Source organism: Hippocampus comes, unplaced genomic scaffold, assembly GCF_001891065.2.
Source record: "Hippocampus comes isolate QL1 unplaced genomic scaffold, H_comes_QL1_v1.1 scaffold159, whole genome shotgun sequence".
Taxonomy (NCBI): domain Eukaryota; kingdom Metazoa; phylum Chordata; class Actinopteri; order Syngnathiformes; family Syngnathidae; genus Hippocampus; species Hippocampus comes.
This window is the reverse complement of record NW_017805742.1, coordinates 1,792,456-1,810,524: the sequence shown is the minus strand read 5'-3', so window position 1 is coordinate 1,810,524 and position 18,069 is coordinate 1,792,456. Positions and strand designations below refer to the sequence as shown.

Here is an 18,069-nt window from a genome sequence, read left to right as displayed (position 1 = left end):
AACAGCAGCCTCAGTGTGTCACTGAGACAGACCCAACACAACAAGCCTTATTTCATTTTTCAGAGTTGAAGGAAGATTGTTCTTGGGTCCTCCGTGCCACAAGAGGGAGTCACCTGCTCACCGCCAGAGTCCACCTATGAGCACACACCTGCAGGCAACTCTTTTTGCTCTTCTTCCTGTTATTCGCAAGGTGCTGAAGTCAAACTTTCAGCCAGCCTGAAAAGTAGGAGACTTACACTCGTGTTCGATGCACCATCATGACTACTTTTTTGACTTTTTTTTTTCTCCCCCAGGCTGCAGTAAAATCTCCCTGGTAAGTTTCATGCCCAACACATCTTTGTCTGCACAAGAAATTGACTTACGTGTAACTCACGGGTGCCTTTCCTCTCAGGTCAACACACCTGTCCCACGTTCTTCTCAAGATTCGACCACTTCGCCGCCCAGCAACAAGCAGACTGCCATCCAACTTTTTCCTCTGCTTTTGTGATTGTCTACTCTGCAAAAGAAATAAAGCTTGATTACAAAGAACACTTCAACTCAACTTCATTTTTAAACACATCACCACAATCTAACTTAAAAAAAAAAATGTAAACAAAATTATTTTCTGTTTTTTTTCTAAACTTTTTTTCTGAATTTTTTTTTTTTTTTAATTTTCCAATTTTTTTTTCCTGGATTTTTTTTCCAGGCAGAAAAAAAAGAAAGTGGGTGTGGCCTGGCAGGAATGATGCCTAATGATTCGCTGATAGCTATGAAAGTGGGTGGAATATGACGATAATATGCTGTACTTGGTAGAAAGGGGGAGTGGTTATGCAAATGTAGTGTTCTCTGATTGGTGGGCTCTTTGGGGTGTGGTTATGTAAATATAGAGCAATCTGATTGGCCAGAACTTGGAAGGTGGGCATGGTTATGCAAATTAGGGTTGGGGTTATGCTAATGAAGGGCCTCACCGCGATTGCTGGATGTCAAATTGGGTGTGGTTTGGGGTGGGCATTGCAGCACTTATTCAAAGTCCCACTTGAGTCTTGAGCTCAGACTTGCACTTGGGTCACTTCAGTCTTTTCACTGTTCCCGTCGGTTTCACATGACCCAAAAGCTCGATTCCTGGAGTTTCGAGTCATGTGGACCCGCCCCTCTTCCCGGTTGTTTTCTTTTCACACCGACAGAAAATATCGGGGCGCTCGACAGCGACCCGCCAGGCTTTGCGTTCTGTCGCCCCCTGTTGGTCATTGTTGTTTATGCTCCTCCGGACGACTCGTCGCTGGGAAAGTCAATTCCTTGCGTGTTTTGTCTTTTTACCAAGTGCTGGAAGTGCAGTAACAACGAGTCACGCAATTATACAGTGAAACAGTACATGAATGACACATAAACAGCATACAGCATATGCTTGGTCAAATATGATCCGAGAGTCATTCCATTTTGCCCACCGAGCCCACAAGGAGAAGCAGATGGACTGCCGCAGCTGTTGCGCTTCAGCCCGATTCAGCGGAAAGGTTAGTGCTATTAATAAACGCACGCACGCACGCACACACACACACACACACACACTCCATTTTAATAGGCATTCATAATTTATATGCCATGTTTAATATTCATGCCTTTGTGTGTTCTTACTTCTTGTGAGATAAATCCTACATACGATCAAGTTACTGTACTTTATTTGACCTTTGAAGTGATTTCCAGCCAAAAGGACATCGCCAGGGGCCCATCATACTGCTGAATCCAGTACGTGTGCGCGCGCGTGTGCGTGTGAGAGCGCGCGCGGAGGTTGGGCGTCTTGGACGAGGAGCTTTCAGGTTGCGGCGGTCTCCGCGGAGGGATTTGGGTCAGCCAATACGCAGCAACTGACTCGTGTCAAATTGTTGCCCAAAGTCAAAGAAGACGGACGGCGGCTCGTGTTTCTCCGGCAGTGCTCACAGACACTCCGTCCTGTCGCGAGTCGGACCTTCTCACCGTGACTTGGGAATTTTCGCGGCTGGATTTGCCAGACTGAGATGCCGCAAAGCAGTTGGCTCGCTCGACTTCCCCTGCACGGAGGCGTCGGACCGAATCGTGGCAGTAAGCAATCAATGCTCAATTTGAATTGTGTGTTTTCTTTCCGACGCGATTATTTTGTCTTGCATCCAGGGAATCCTAGCCTGACTTCCTATCTCCCGTGACGGCGAGAGCTGGACAGAACTTTGTTGGAGGACTTTGTTGGAGACGGCAACAGGCCATTTCTTGTGTCCCGGTGAGAGCTTTGCGCCGTCGGGAGAGATGGTCCTCAACGCGGTGTTGGTGATACTGACGGACCTGGCCGCCCGGCTGCTGGGAAACACTTTGTTCCGTCGACACTTCCACCTCGCGCTGTCTGCCGCCGTCACGTTCGGCCCGGTGCTGAGTCTCTGGGTATCCCGGCACAGCGTCTTTGCCAAGAGAAGCCACTTCCTTTACAGGTGAGGCTGCTTCCTGTCCGCCGAGGGCAGGCGCGTCATTCGCAAATCCGTCATCGTTCGTCGTCATTCTTTCAGGCCGGCCCGGTCCTCCAGGCCGTCACTTTGCCGTCGTTATTTTTAACGACAGTCCGTTATGATATAGTTACGGTATCGCGCCACACGGTGGCGCCTCTTGAAATGTCACCCGATCACCTTTTTCCGGAAACCTCGGGAAAACACTTTTTCCTTTTTGTCGTGGATTCAAGTCAGGTGGACCCGACGGCTGCGCTCATGAGTGGTGCGCGGTGAAGCTGAGGAATTGCTATTTTGTTGAGAATAAACAGGTGTTTGCGGAAACTCGAGAAGTCTTTGCGCCTTCGGCTGTACATGTCCAGGACCGGTTTCTTCCACGGCTCACAACACCACGTTACATTCTTCCATCTCGAAATTACATTTCGTCACGGCTATTTTAGGCCTGTCAGGGAAAAAAAGATTTACAAGGGGAAGAGCACACAATTGTATTCGTTTCTTAACAGCTTGGAGCACCCCCAAAAGACTACACTTATACTACTCATGTTCTTCCAGGATGTTTTTGAAATCTGGCTGGGGATGGACGTGCGTCTTTGTTGGCTCCTTTGTCTTCCTTTTGTCCTTCTCCTCCCGCCGTTCCCTCTCGCTGTCACTCCGTCATCTCTCCCGGCTCGCAGCGGCCGGTGGACTGTGGTTCGTCTTCTGCAAACTTCTCGACGCGCTCGAAAATGCGACCGGAAGCTGCTACGAGCCTCTTCCGGGCAGCCCGGAAACCGGCGACGGTCCGCTTCCTCTCTTGGTGTTGCGAGAAGGGGCGAGCAAGGCGGAATGCCTCAAAGCCGGGATGCTGTGGAGAGGATATGAGGTTTCCCAGGACGTCTTCCTCCTGTGTCTCTGTTGCCTCCTGCTCGCCGAAGAAACGGCGGTGTTCGGCCCTTACCTGTGCCGGGGTGGGGTTTCCGACGCCCCGCTGAGGATCCTCTTCCTGTTCTGTGTTCTCCTGCTCAGCCTCTGGCTCTTCCTGCTCGTCTGTCTGCTCGCCTACTTTCCCCAGTTCCCCACTCAGCTCTTAGGAGGGGCTCTCGGTTGTCTGAGTTGGAGGGGATTGTATCAGGGGTGGTACTGCCAGGGTCCCTGCTGGTACTGCCCTGGGAGACCTGGATTCGGTTTGCTCCAAAACTAAGACCGCCTCGGAACACGGAGATCCGAGTCAGCACGCAAGTGGAAACTCAGGTGATGGAAGGATTGTGGGCTCCACCCTGGGGGTGACCGCAGAAGAAAAACGGGATGTGAAAACTGGTGAGACTGCCGCGCTGAATGATGAACGCTACGAAAATGTGAGTGGTGTTTGCTGAATGTTTGAAATCACATTTGAGACACTCTGCCTCAATGGCTCGCATGTCCTGACTTGCTGGGACGGACAGTATTTTGTCCAGCAACTCAAAATCCACACTTTGAGACAAAACAAATTGTTCTGTGTGCTTCAGACCCAGCAACTAAAATCAGATTATCGATGCAAACATCTGTTGAGTCTCTGTCGCTTTCAAGAGAATTTAAACGATTGGGATTATTCATTGACGTGAGCCGTCATTGTCCTCCTTCCCCGATTTCATCTGACAATTTTCTGGAAAAAAACCCAAGACAAAAACATCTGTTGCTCTATTTTTCAAGGGTCTTGATCACTTCTCTCATATTCTAGAACACTTTCATCAAGTCTCACTTTTAAACATTTGGTTTTGTGTGTGTCAGAACGGTGAAAAAAAGAGGAAAGCGTACTATAGCTGCTGTTCATTAAACAATAACTTTTTACACATCCCATTGTGGCGTTTCCATGCTAGATAAGCCACTGAATCAATGTGCTCAATTGGCGAGGGAAGTCCTCTTTCGCTTATGTGTTGTGTTTATTATTTTACTTTAACTGTTTTGTTAAGCGCTTTGTTACAGCTGCAGCTGTTGTGAAAGCGCTATATACATGGATGTAGGTATAGTTGTAAATTCACATCAATACCTAGTATCCATCCACATCGCAAGCCCTTTGACCTTTTCAGTCTTAAAATGACCAGGCCCGGCAACCCTATTGCAAGTGTTTTTATAGACCAAACAGTTTCAGAAAAGATAAAATATCTACGGTATTCTACACACAAAAAAACCTCATCCCAATGAACAGTTCAGGATGCTGCTGTGACATCCATCCTTTGAGGCAGAAAACAGCAACGCCATCAAGTATTTATACTCCGAAGGTCGAGGCATTCACACGACAAGGTTACTTTAAAAAAAAAAAAATAAAAATCACACCATCCGTCAAACTTCCCCGAAGTTCAATCACGACCTCATTTAGGGTTCCTTCACAAAAACCTGCCTCAAGAAAGAAGAATCCCACGTGTGCACAAACAAAACGAGCGCCTTCCTGGAGTGAGCATCCCAAGAATCGAAGGGATCATTTGTTTGTTTTCTGCAGTGAGCCTCGGCCCAACTCGGATGCTCAGGGTGCGCCGCTCCGGCCAATGTGAACATCCCGGCAAGGTGACCCGCGTATTTTGGCGCACACGGTGGCACGAGGTCTCACGTCACTCCTCCTCGTGAGACCGGATCTCACCAACATGGTAAACGATCACCTCATAGCGTACTCGCACCATTTGAGGACGACGCTCGGGAGCTCGATGTGGGGGGTCGGCGTTTGGATAGGCGGGCAAAGACACGTGCAGAGGTCCTGGGGTCAAATGAGAGGCGGAAATCAAGGCCCGATTGAAATGGATTAGGAGAGTAACGGGACGGCAGAGTCAAAAGAGTCCAGTGGCTCCCAGTGACAGTCCATCAAGGCATCGAAGAGCTCCTCGCTGCGCTGCATCAAATCTGCGTTCCACTGCTCCACGTCGCACTCTTGGAAGGGCACTGCAAAACAGCAAACGGTAAGCGGCGTCCGGGCAGAGACAAACGGAACCAAAAGCGCTTTCTGGCCGACGACCCGGGCGCCGTGATGCGTTGCGCGTCAAGCCTGTGCCTTCGGAAGTGGCTGAGTGCCAATTTGCACTCACAAAAGAAGCAAGTGGAGCTCCAGGGAATCCCGACCGCTTGGCTTCAGCAACGCGTCTCGGGAAATGGAGAAATGTAGTCCCCTCAACATTATTGAACAAATCTGCGCAAGTTCCATTTTTTGCTTGAGGGTCATGGCAGGAGTTAACGTTCGGCCTACTGTTAGTGCTACGAAATGATCTTGTGCCCGTAAGAGCGGATAATGATCCAAATAACGATAAGCATCCAAAATGATCTTGGATTTCCGAAGTTATCGACAGCCGCCGGACGAAGGGTCCACCCGCGTTCAACCGCCGTTGTCATCGGACAACGAGGAGGCTTTCATCTGCACAGTCAAAGTGAGAGACTCGAGTGTTTGTTACCTTCCGCGTTCTCCTCGCCGCCGCCGGTCTCTTCTTGACTCTGCTGTGGACCAACGGAGATTCAGAATATGAGGACGTCAACTGATCCACAACGGTATTTCAATTTCAAAGGATGATTGTCGTTGGAGAGCCAAGTATTTTTTTCCAAGTGCTACTACTTGGTGTAAAAACGCGGGGGAACCGCTGGCCCGGACGCGTCTTTCCCCAAATACGCGGATGGCTTTTCACCGAAGCAAGAGTGACACTCAATCTCACATACCGGCGCATTTCCGGTCCCGTCGGACTTTGGGGGCGGAAAGGCCGCGGGCGGCGGCGGCGGCGCCGTGTGGCTGGGCGGCGGGTATCCGTAGGGTCCGTAGTTGTAGTTGTAGTTGCCGTTGTAGCCGCCGTTGTAGCCGCCATAGGCGCCGCTGTTATAGCTGCCGTACTGATCGTAGCTGCCCCACTGAGAGTAGTAACCTTGACCCCCGCCGTTGGGGTTCCCAAAATAACTCGATGGCGGCTGACTGTAGTTGGCCGTGTAATTCGCACTGGGGCCCACCCAGGTGCTCGTCTTCTGGCTGCACAGCAAGTCAAGGAGAAGGAATGCAAAGCTCAAAATAACAAACTTTCCAGGCTCGGGCCGGTTCGAAGCCGAATGACGACAAGGAGGAGGGAAAGCATACTTACGCCTTTGCCACGGCAAGACTGAGTCGGAGGGCCTTTCCCCCGAGCATCGTGCCCTGGCATTCCTCGATTGCCTTCTTCTGCTCATTCTCATCTCCAAACTTGACAAAGCCGTAACCTCTGCGAGCGAGACAAGAGTCAGACCTCCTCTCGGCGCCGGGCTACAATTCGTACTTGTGATTGCAAAGCAAGTGATATTAAGAACAGATATTGAGAGAGATATATGCATATATGGGTATTATTATGGTAGAACTGAAACTTGTGGTTTTACTTTTAACATGAAGTAGCATCACTTCAATTGTGAGTTGCTCTTGCTTAGCCTAAATGGGGAAAACAATAGTTTTAGCATGACAAGAAAACAGTTCTTCAGGCTTTGAGTAAAAAATGGATGTCGCAAGTGACCGAGGTCCCTTGTGTTGTTATCCAGAAGCTACTAGACGACAGAAACAAACAAACAAAAAAACAAACAAATTACGATTACACGCTTTGTTATCATACTGATCGATCACATCCAAGTACACCGGTGATTCTCAGAGCGAGGCACACGTGCCTGGAATATTGCCACACCGTCAGCTCTGAGAGTTCGGATTTTACGGGACCGAGCCTCATTTGAAATTCTCCGGGCGAGTCAGAGACAGAGAGAGTGAATCTCTGACGGCGGCAAAAGAGGTCCAAACTTCCCCTTGGAAACCTTTTTTCTTTTTAGTTGAAAACGGCTTACCCGAACGTCAAAAGGAAATCGAAGAAGAAATGGAACAAAGTGTGGCCCAAAGGAAGTGGGCAGACTGCACTGTCATTCCTACGTTGTGGCACGCGCAAGGATATCGTCCCGTGTTCACTTTTGGACTCCCCCCGCCCGTCTGGTGCCGCATACTAGTCACTCCCGTCTTTCCCCGTCTGCATCACGGTGGGCGACGTTCAGACTACAGGGCATGATGTCCAGTTTGGCTTTTGGGTTCAATCCCGTCTTTTTACGTACGTTGCTCACATTGCAAGAATTAAAAGCGCCTTCGAATGCCGACGCCACATGTCCAGAAAATACGACGTCGGGTGACAAAACCAAAAAGACGTCAGGTCACGTGGCGCGGTGCTTATCGGAGCTCCCACGAGTAGGGGCTCATTTCATCATCTGCTATTTTTTTTCTCTGGCTTGGAATCGATCGGGTCGCGTCTTCCTGATGGTTTTCCTTCCAGATCTGATGTGAGCGACCCACCGGGCTTCTCGTTCCGTCTCCCCCACGTTGCTGATTAATAACCCTGTCGTCTTTTTTCCTCTGAAGGGGTTGTAACCGAGAAGTAAATTCCTTGTGTGTTTCTTGCATACCGGGCCAACAAATCCGATTCTGAAAGACTTGCGGCCGGAATGTCGCCGACGTGTTCAGCGACACGTGCATTTATTTCGTTTTGAGAGCTGTTCGAGCAATTTGGAGAAAGCAAATGGCCTTTGCGACGAAACCGTGACGTCTTGCTATCTTGTACAAATTGATGTGACGGTTTTGCACATTTCAATTCTGATCTGGGAACGACTCCCGGGGGAAAAAACTGCCACGGTGGTGGTCCAAGATTTTGGGGCTGGCCCTTGGTGTCCAAAGCTTTGAGAACCACCGGTATACAGCATATATTCGAGGCGAGATTTCATTCAGCTGGAGTTGCTCCTACCGCGGGAGCTGACATACCTGGAATAGCCACATTGGTCGGTGACGACTTTGGCCCCCTTGCAGGAGGGGAAGCTCTTAAAGACTTGGTGGAGCTGGCTGTCGTCCACCTCAGAGGACAAGTCGCCCACAAAGACTGAGAACTCCGGCCTTGGAGATGAACGGACAGAATCAAAGTCTTCCCCTCGGTTATGTATCGATGTACGGCTCAGGGCATTCTCGTCCCCGCCAAGGACTCGGCATTTTACGTGCATTGAAAATGATTCCGACGACCCTCTTTGCATACTCGTGTGATTGCAGAAAACGGGATGGCGGCTCATTGAATGCCGCCAAATCTCGATCCTCAGATGGCCTGCGTGCTTTCCATGTCTCTGGTGCCACTCTGACAGATTTCAGACCGTTTGGTGAATGCCAAAGATACACGTGAAGTGGTCTCCACCTATTCTCGGTGGCGAGTCCGGCAAAAGAGACGAGAAGGACACGAGCGGTGCGATTTCTCCAACTTACCCCGCCTCCTGTCGTTTCCCATAGGTGGCAAAGTTTAGCTTAAACTTTCGAGGCTGCGGATGGGAAAAGAGAAGACACACTAAGACAACCACAATCTCGGCCAAGTCCTGTAGTATAGCACTGATATTGCTGGGAAATAAAAAGAGATGTCATTCAGGTTATTTGTGTTTACATACCTCCGCCACCTAGACCAGCCTTTAGCCCATTCCTCAGTTAGTTGCTACCAGAGACTTTAATCACCAGCTTCAAACACAAGTTCACGCACGTACGAGCCGCCTCTCGGCAGCGGGTACGGGCCAGCATGGACGGCAGAGCCCGGCCACTTGGCCGGCTCGCAGGGCCGACAGTAATTTGGTCGCGGTACTTTCATGCATCCCTAGACTACGTTTCCTCGGATGCCACTTAATTCACGGTCAAATCGTTCTCACGCATGCCAACGCATCTAAATGCATACATGCCACACGTGTTGCCTGCAGAAAAGGGAAAATACACTTAATATTGGACTACGGGGTCAACGCTGAAATCAAGCCTCTTTTTTTGGTTTTGTTTTTTTTTTGTGAAGAAAAACCACAGCGCGTGAACTTAGAAACAAGCATTTTGCTTCGACCACGACAAATGGAGAACGTTTGCTAATTGAGCTCCACTATCCACTCGCTGTGATGATAGCGTGACGTTATTAAAATACAGAATACCACTGAAGAAAAAGGAAAGGTGAGTCGTATTCACATATGGAATGGAGAATTGATGACATTACGCAACTCGTAATGAGGCCATACCGGGTTTGAGCCAGGAACCAATTTTCCGTTAAGTCTTTGAACGCAGCGGTCAACGCTTGCTTCGTCTGCCAGCTCCACAAAGCAGTATCCCGCAGAACCCCTGCACAACAGGACAATAAAAAAAGTGAGGGACACGCTGAAAGAAAATGTCACCTCTTCGAGGCAATATCGATGACGTCCCGCGGAGGTGGTCAGTGCACATCTCGACTTCAACAGATCTCTGGGGACAAAGCTGCTGCAGCAACACCACAACACCACAGGCCAGTATGGTACGTACTGTATACGGTTGGGACTTGAAAGGATCACTGCCTCGGCACAGTTTATTTCACTTAAGTACAATGCATTTGCATAAGGAACTATTTGCTTTTTACCATTTCAGCAAGTACAATTTCATTACAATTTTCTCAGCAAAATACGTGTCCAGCGAATCGGTACTTAAGTTTAAAAATAATAATAATAATAATAATCCTATAGTGAATCGAGGAATTTATGTTCAACCTGTTCATAATGTTCCAATGACTTCTTTTAGGAATATAGGTTCAGCGTCGTTGTTGATGGACGCTTACTATTAATCGTGATGGTGGTACTTTTTGTTGGTAACACGACGTAAAAAATGGAGAACCGCTGCCATAAGGTAGACCGCGAGACGAATCTTTGAAGGTAACTTACCCTGTTATCTTGTGAGTGATTATTTTGACTCCAAGCGGTGCTTCGCCCATAGCACTAAAGGCCTGTTTGACGAAGTTCTCATCCATGTATGGGTCCAACTAAACAAACGGGGGAAAGAACATGTACAATAGATCCATTCATCGCACAACAAGTCCCTACATCATGCACATTACTATTTGTTTTTTGTTTTTTTTTTGGAGGGGGGGGGGATAACGCTACAAAGCGTGGCAGCACTGCGGGCAAGTGACGCATCATGTCGGATCGAGTCAAGATACTGACGTTTGCATTCGGGCAAGCGTGAGAAATACACAACGGCCAATCTATCGCCACGTCTAACAGCTCGAAACAGAAGGTGAAAAGATATCCTACAAACGGGTTCAAGTGATCGGTCGCGTTCACGGCGAACACAATGACAAGTCAACAAGATTGCGGACAGTAAACGAAACGAGAACGAAAGCTTCGCACGCGTCGCGCTCGGAACTAACTAAAATTAGGACAAAGAGAACGCTACAAAAGTGAAGGGACTTCAAGCATACATCACCCATCCAGAGACTCGTTTGTCTGTTAAACATCTTGTCAGCTGAATTGAAGAAAAGTTGACGTCCAAAACGCCAGTTTTTGTTCGAAAAGTAACTCGGCTGGTGGTTTATTTTCCGTATAAGGCTGCTTTTGCATTTCCGGTAGGAGTACTGCTGCTTCTTCTTCGTCGTCTTCTTCTTCGTCGTCGTCGTCGTCTTCTTCTTCGTCGTCGTCGTCGTCCTCCTCCGCGTCGTCGTCTTCTTCTTCTTTCTCTTCGTATTAATCGACCCACATATAAGAGGGCTGCCCTCTGTTGTTTTGGAGCAGAAGACAGGTGCTGGCTGTTCTGCAGTGACAGTCGCCTTTTGTTCGACGTCCAATACGCCGCCATCGTCGAGATCATAAGTTTGACTTATTATTACATTAGTAATAGCTTTTTTTGTGAATGATATGGTTCGGGTTGCCTTTTGATGTTTTCTCATGTCTGTGATTAGATATATGCGCCACTCGCATTATAATAAATATACAGCCACTTTAACGTCGATTTATATATCAAGTTTGGAAACAGAACATCTATTTTCAAGCGTTGTGTCGGAGTGAATGCTGCTGATCCTAAATTTGAAGCCATGGTTCATATTACTTGTCATAACCATTCTCATCATAATTATGGTGCTTGAAAGAAATACCGCAACATGAAACCATTTAATAGGAAGCCTGACCCAATACAAAATTGGAATTGACCTGTGAGTACATCGATGTTTTTGTCGCTTCATGAGAATCCGAAGCATGAAGGTTCTTGTCTGGTTTCCTGCCTAACTTGTACTTTTATATATTTTTTTTAAATGAAGGATTTAGGGATTTGTCTCTGCCACGCGCGCTTACGTGGCTACCACCCAGTCTGCGTTTGTATTGACGAGAGAGTTCCATTGTTTTGCGTGATATTGTACTCCTATTGGTATTATCTCTTTGTATATTGTGCTGTATCACCCCTCAATTCGACACGTTATACTCATTCATAGGATCGCAGCTGTGGTTTCATATACCCTTTAGCAAAAACATGTTGCATTATTATGTACTTTCAGTGAAAAGGGCAAGTCATTGAAATGTTAATTATTATAAAGGTGTGATACAGTTAAGGGGGAAAAAAACACCTCACTTTGTAAAACAGGAATGCAGAATAGCATCTACAGTATAGGAGCCAAAATGACCATCCACATGACCACAGTGTACTTTATTAAATGAATTTTGGTAGTTTGTGTTGCATGGGATTCAAATCAAAACAAACAAAAAAAAAGAAACTCCACATGTACAATTTAAAAAAAAATCTTTGTCATTGTGGATTTAAAAAAAAAGTATTCTTCATCCATTGAACACATTTCATTCCCCCCACATTTTAGTACTTGGGACACAATGCAACTGACCTTTTTTCTGAAACCGAAGTCTCTTTTTTTTGAAAATACACCACACATATTCTCTGAAGTACTTTATATTGTCATAGTCACAGCCATCCTATTGGCGTCCAACCTCAAACGACACTCTTCACAGTCAGAACTCGAGAGAAAAATGTTCTATTTTTAATTCAACATGTACATTTTGCATATGTTTATTTACAGTTAAGCTCGAAATTGATCACCTGCCATATTCACGATATGCGGTGTCATCGAATTGTCTACGCAGAGACTTGAACAGACGCTCATACAAGTGTGGGACGGGTTAAAGAAGTTGATTTCCATCATCATTTGTGTTTTGAATGATCTAAACTTGGTGTTGCCGCTCATTCAAACTAAGACGGCGGTTCCCCTTCATGATGGTTTGAGCAGGCCTGTTGCTGTGTCAAGAGAAGAGGTCCACGCTACGCCGACGTCAGTGCAAAAACGCTGACAAATCACACGCCTGCGACAAGTGTCCGGCCGACACGTCACGGCGACACGCTCCGGCAACGACCGGTTTCCGATTCCCCGAAAAGAGAGACGAAAATGAGCTTCTGAAGTGGAAAAAAAAAGAGCCTTTGTGCCATCCGGGATGCTGTGCTCATTTCACACGCTCACCTGTCTGTGTTTCATTGCTTTAGCGGCTGTTTTGAAAGCAACAAAAACAAAGACCTCCAATGATATGAAGTTCTAACTTTGAAGTTGAAAACAAAGTCAATGTCTCCTCTCCGGTCGATTCCAACTTGACGGGTCCAATGGATGCATGGCCTTTCAAAAGGCAAATCTTAACATTTTCAAATGTCAATTTGTCTACTCATAGCCACCAAAAATTTCAGATTTTTCCAAGACGAAACTGAATTGGGAAGAAAAGATTCAAGGCTCCGTCTGGCGAGAAAGGAGAAGTTGCATTATTTGCCAGTCAAGCGAAAATAAAACTCCGGGCGTCCTCATCGGTCATTGGCCTTTTTAAGTTGGAGCACCAATCATTTCTTGTCGCCAACGTGGTCCTTGCACATTGCAAACATTCCAGCACACTCCATTCGAGTCAACAAAGGGGGCAACGCCGAGTCCCGAGAGCTCAACGGACCTCCGCGTGGATCTGCACACGCTGGATCTTGACCACAATTTCAGGCACGCACGCACGCACGCTCTCTTGTGCAAAGTCTTAGGCCACCTCCATCTTTATTGTTCGAATGACTTTTTTCACAGCAGGCATCATTTTGACCAGAAAACAACAACAACAAAAAAAGAGCCAACCACTTTCCATTAAATTTTGTGAAGAGCTTGCAGAGCGACAAACAACCTCAGCTTTTAGTGGTGATGGTGGTAATTTACGTGCAGTCACTTTACTTCATTCCTTAGCCTGCAATTTACTCGCCAACTTTAGAGCAGACTACAGCAGAGGTGTCCTAACGACGGCCCGCCCCAAAAAAAAAGAAAAAACAAAAAATGAGATTTGATGTGGGCCGCAAGTTTAGTTAAAAAAAAAAGGTGAAGTGGGGCAGAGTGAAAAGGGAGGCTGGCAGAAAAAGAGGTGCCCTTGCGAATTAGAAATAGTCGTATTTTAACGATACAAAAAAAAAAACATTCATGATGAAAAGAAAAATTCACAGCAGGCATCATTTTGACCAGAAAACAACAAAAAAAAAAAGAGCCAACCACTTTACATGAAAATTTGTGAAGGGCTTGCAGAGTGACAAACAGTGAAAAGAAAAACACAATTTGTCTTCAAAACCCTGCCGGGAATCAAGATCATTCCAAATCATTTCTTCCACTTTGTGCTCAATGGCCGATGGCTGAAGACATCACACGAACGATCCTCGAGTAACCGTTTGAAAAATGGTCACCTGACTCCGGTTTGGACTTTTTGGGGGGTGCAGAAAGCGGGAGATTTGGCCGCTGTTCAGCGCAGAGCCGGATCCGCTCTGCGAGAGAGAGGGCTGTTGGCCACCTCCCCAACAAATCCTCCACTATCTGCCGTAACACCCTTAACAGAAAGCTGAGGAAATGGATTGGACCAGACCAAAAATCCACAATTGCTTTTGCGGGTTGAAGAATTTGAAAATGGCCCTTTCATCCTCAAACGAAAAAGTTTGGACCCCCCCCCCCCCGTACTCCGGCGTTATCATATGTGCTAAAACGACATCTCTCATGGGGAGTGATCGAAGACTTTAGCACGATACTTGACATCCAGAACTAGACTCTCGCGAAAAAGTGAGAAAATGCCGGAGGAGCTTTGTCGATCCCGCTTGCTTCGATTTGGCCTTGCCGGCGCTCTCTTCCTCTCCTTTCTGGCCGTTTCGTTTGGACTGTCCGCACCCGTCGTTTCCATTCCATTCCTCATTTCTGTTCTCCTTCACGACATCAACGGGTGTCAGCTAAGTGGAACGGGGCTGTTCTTGAGCTGCCGGGGAGATTGGGTTTGGTTTTTGTCTTTTTTTTTCATGGCAGCGAGTTGGAGAGAGGAGACGGGCGCGTTAGTTGCGTCGCTTTTTGTTCTCCGCCAGCCAGGTTTGACCACTGGGAAGAAATGCTGGCGTTATCCATTGTCTTCAAGTCGTTTCCCTTCTGCCGGCGTGGGCCAGAACGATGAAAGTCGGCGGAGAGACTCCCGTGCCGTCACCCGTTAGGCCACAGGCGTCAAAGTCAAGGCCCGGGGGCCACATATGGCCCGCCACATCATTTTATGTGGCCCGCGACAGCAAATCTAGCATGTCAAGTTCCACGATGCTTGCTAAAGTCTGAACCAAAATTTCAAATTGTCATATGTAATCCATCATAACAGTCATTATTCTTGACTTGTGATTTTAAAACTAGTTATGCATCAATTTGTTGTGCGCTGTGTATGTAATGCGTGGAGGGGTTTAACACACTTATACGGTTTCCCAAAATTCATAACGGCCCTCAAGGGAAACTGGAACTAGAATGTGGCCCACGACAAAAACGACTTTGACACCCCTGCGTTAGGCGCTCCGCATCCTTTGCTGTTTGCAATGGAACGCTTCGGCAGCGGCAACGGGAACAGCTGGGGTTGTCAAATGGACGTGAGCTGCACAGCTGCGCTTCCGAACTCTCTAACAGGAGAGTTGGAAGTTTCCGAACCAAGTGTTCCTCAGAAATTCAAGTGTGATTTCAGGATACACGTGCGACATCTGATGATTTTGAACTCGAGTTAGGTGACCTCACCCCACGCCAACCTGGGATCAAACAGCCGCACCCGCCTCTTTTGAGGCTTTGAGCTTTTCGACGCTCCGTGCGATGGACTCTTCCGATAGCACACAGGAACGGATTCCCTGACGAGCCCAAGTCAAGACAATCCAATCCAAATCAAACAAACGCAAGAGGAGCTCGTGACCAGCGTCGCCTCTCCACCGATCGTGTCAGCGGGGCCCATTTTTCGCTGAGAGGTCACAGAGCGGACAGAGAAAGAAGGGGGGAGGGACCAGACGGGGTGGCAAGATGCGGTCGCCCCCGTCGGTTTGGCCGATTGCGAGTGGAGCTTCGGGAGCACTATAACGTGGTTTCGTACTCCAACCTCTCTTGCACCAGGGCGTCATCTTTATACTGCAGCCGCGGAGGAGTCGGCGAGCAGTCGATGGCCAAAAGCGCCTTGCGGATACTCCGGTCGAGGACGTGGCGCTCCCAGGCCGGGTAGCGGTTTCGGCAGAGATCGATCTTGACCACCGTCTCCTCGAGGCGGGCCGCGCGAGACGACGGCGTGGACGGCGCGGCGGGCCGGACCTGAAACACCGGCGCGCAGCCATCCCGCTCCGCGTATTTGCCGGCGTCGCGTTCCAACGTGGCGGCGGAGGCGGCGGCTCCCCGGTTGGAGCGCAGGGAATTGGTTCCGCCCTCGGAGGGCAACGTGGAGAACTGAGCGCCGGCGTCCAGGTCGAGGCGCTGGCAGCTGGCCGAGTGTCCGAAACGCGGGCCGTTTGGATGGAAAAAAGCGTAGTACATGAGCAGGAAAACCACCCCTGTGAGGAAACTACTGAAGATGACGCAGAGCGCCGGCACAGCGAAGGAGTCGGTGGGCTGAGGTGAGCGGTAGATGTACCACAATGCGCTGAGAGCCGTATTCTCCAGCAGGATCACCAGGTAGTAGATGAAAAGGCGACACCTGCGCAACAAAACAAGGTCAACAAACAAATACAGTATCCCCATTAAATGAGAAGTCAAAGAAAAGCGCTTCCGCTAATGGATGAAACGAAAGCGCGTTCGAGAATCTGAACGGACGGGCCTCTTTCTCACCTTGTCCGCCCCTCCTTCACATTGAACCAGGAAAAGATGTAGATGATGCCCACCACCATGTCAAACACAATTTCTTCCCACTTGCTGATGCAGAAGTCCGTCTCGCAGTGGACAATCCAGAAGGTCATGATGCACCAGTGCAGCACGATGAAGATGCCAAAGTAGAGCTGGAACACGGACGCAAAGAGGGCAAAGGTGATGACCCGGGCCGCGATGGTGAAGAAGTGCCAGCAGAACTGGATGATGACAGCCAGGTAGGCGATGGGCTTCTTGTCCTCCCGAGACTCTCGCAGGGCCTTCTGGTAGGAGGCCAGGGCCCAGGCCAGGGAGACCAGGGAGGCCGCCGCTGTCATACCTGACACACAAACACGCGTCGGTCACTCGGGTGCCGCGTGACGCAACGCGGACCCCCTTTCCATCCCAGACCCTTTCCTTGCATTGTCGTCTTGGTCTCATGAGGTCAAAACAGCGTGAGGACGGCAACTGTTTCAACGCCGGCTCTGACTGAACCGGGACATGTATCGCTCGTTTCGAGGATCAGACGCCTGTTGTGAAGGTTGCTGTGGAGCTCCTCGTTAGAGAACAGCCACTTGTGCGAAGACTACGGAAACATCGAACACCTGGACATGTCCAAAGCTGACCTCAAGGTTTTTTTTAGGCTCGTCCTGAAATTTCATCTCAAAGCCGAATATCCCAAACTTTTTGTGAGTCTCTGGCAGACACACGCACGCACAGAGTGCTGTATACAAGAGCTAGTGTGCAAGCGTTCAAGCACTTTTTTTTTTTTTACCTTGCACAGCCTGAAGTTTGTGCGTCTGTATGATGATGCACAATTGCAGCACCAACTGCGGCGCGCTCTCCAGAAAGGTGGCGAGCAGATGCAGCATGCTCACGTCCGCAAACTCATAGATCATCCTCCAGTGGTAACGCCAGCGCTCCGTCTCGGCACTCTGACGACTCCGAACGCCCAGATAAATGGTATGGAGGTACCTGGAAGAAAACCATCCCAAAGTGGTCAATACCATCATTTCACAATCATCATAACACGCGCTTGGGATCATCTTGAGCAGACGGCTCCATCAAAGGACCACTATTATGGGCGCTTTGCTGTTTATTTACCTCCCGTCTTGAAGAAGAGTTAAAAAGAAGGAATTGGAAAGCGCTGGATTTTTCCCGTCAAGAAATATCACGTTGGGTCGGTGAGGCGCGGGCTCCTGCAAAATGGCGCCCGCAACCACCTGCGGCGACGTGACCTTTCCCAGTGGCTCATCGGGCAAATGTCCACAAAACATTTCTACCTCCTCCCGCCTTGCTCCTGTGTCATCTCCCCTCTCCTCGATGGAATATCCGGCGGCAGGTGCGAACGTGTAAACGGAGGCGTGTGCACCGAGGACTGCGCAATTGGAGCAATGAGATGAGGCCAGAGTCAATCCCGTCGACTCGAAGCGACTCCGCCGTACGTTCATCCCCGCAAACCAAAAGGCAAGTGGCGAGTTTCTGTCGTGTTATGTATTTATTGATTTTATCAGTTCCAACAACAACAACAAGTGCCTTCTGGAATGACACGACAGGAAAACCTCATCAAATTTGGAGAGCGATCTCATTTTGGTCACGATCAGATCTCAAGCCGGCTCCAGACACGGCACGATGATGATTTGGTCTTTTCGGAAATGCGTGAGACCGAATGCTGCAATGAACGTCGTAGTTTTTTGTTGTTGTTTGTTTGTTTGTTTGTTTGTTTTTTGGTGGCCTGCATTCTC

General features: G+C 48.6%; 3 protein-coding genes and 1 long non-coding RNA gene across 4 annotated transcripts in view; 1 reads left to right on the top strand and 3 right to left on the bottom strand.

The window, feature by feature from the left end:
* Window positions 1–1,151: 1,151 nt before the first annotated feature.
* On the top strand, window positions 1,152–4,259 carry fitm1l (fat storage inducing transmembrane protein 1, like). The gene is made up of 4 exons (XM_019883743.1): window positions 1,152–1,490; window positions 1,908–2,055; window positions 2,125–2,432; window positions 2,997–4,259. The coding sequence occupies exons 3-4, from the start codon at window positions 2,254–2,256 to the stop codon at window positions 3,622–3,624; spliced, it is 807 nt and encodes a 268-aa protein (XP_019739302.1). The 5' UTR covers window positions 1,152–1,490; window positions 1,908–2,055; window positions 2,125–2,253; the 3' UTR covers window positions 3,625–4,259.
* Window positions 4,260–4,514: 255 nt separating this feature from the next.
* On the bottom strand, window positions 4,515–10,857 carry trnau1apb (tRNA selenocysteine 1 associated protein 1b). Its single transcript, XM_019883742.1, has 9 exons — window positions 10,646–10,857; window positions 10,110–10,207; window positions 9,441–9,540; window positions 8,665–8,717; window positions 8,179–8,307; window positions 6,506–6,622; window positions 6,096–6,396; window positions 5,837–5,879; window positions 4,515–5,333 (listed from the first exon to the last, which is right to left on the bottom strand). The coding sequence occupies exons 1-9, from the start codon at window positions 10,679–10,681 to the stop codon at window positions 5,197–5,199; spliced, it is 1,014 nt and encodes a 337-aa protein (XP_019739301.1). The 5' UTR covers window positions 10,682–10,857; the 3' UTR covers window positions 4,515–5,196.
* Window positions 10,858–11,840: 983 nt separating this feature from the next.
* On the bottom strand, window positions 11,841–14,614 carry LOC109524123 (uncharacterized). Its single transcript, XR_002169910.1, has 3 exons — window positions 13,863–14,614; window positions 13,718–13,719; window positions 11,841–12,401 (listed from the first exon to the last, which is right to left on the bottom strand). It is a non-coding gene; the product is annotated as an uncharacterized LOC109524123 (long non-coding RNA).
* A 541-nt stretch (window positions 14,615–15,155) lies between these two features.
* xkr4 (XK related 4) overlaps window positions 15,156–18,069 on the bottom strand; it is a 7,761-nt gene continuing 4,847 nt past the window's right edge. Inside the window, exons 2-4 of the mRNA XM_019883741.1 lie at window positions 17,100–17,299; window positions 16,310–16,664; window positions 15,156–16,178 (exon numbers count right to left, since the gene is read on the bottom strand). Of these exons, the coding sequence (XP_019739300.1) occupies window positions 15,569–16,178; window positions 16,310–16,664; window positions 17,100–17,299 (1,165 nt within the window). The 3' untranslated portion in view covers window positions 15,156–15,568. The remainder of the gene's footprint in view (window positions 16,179–16,309; window positions 16,665–17,099; window positions 17,300–18,069) is intronic.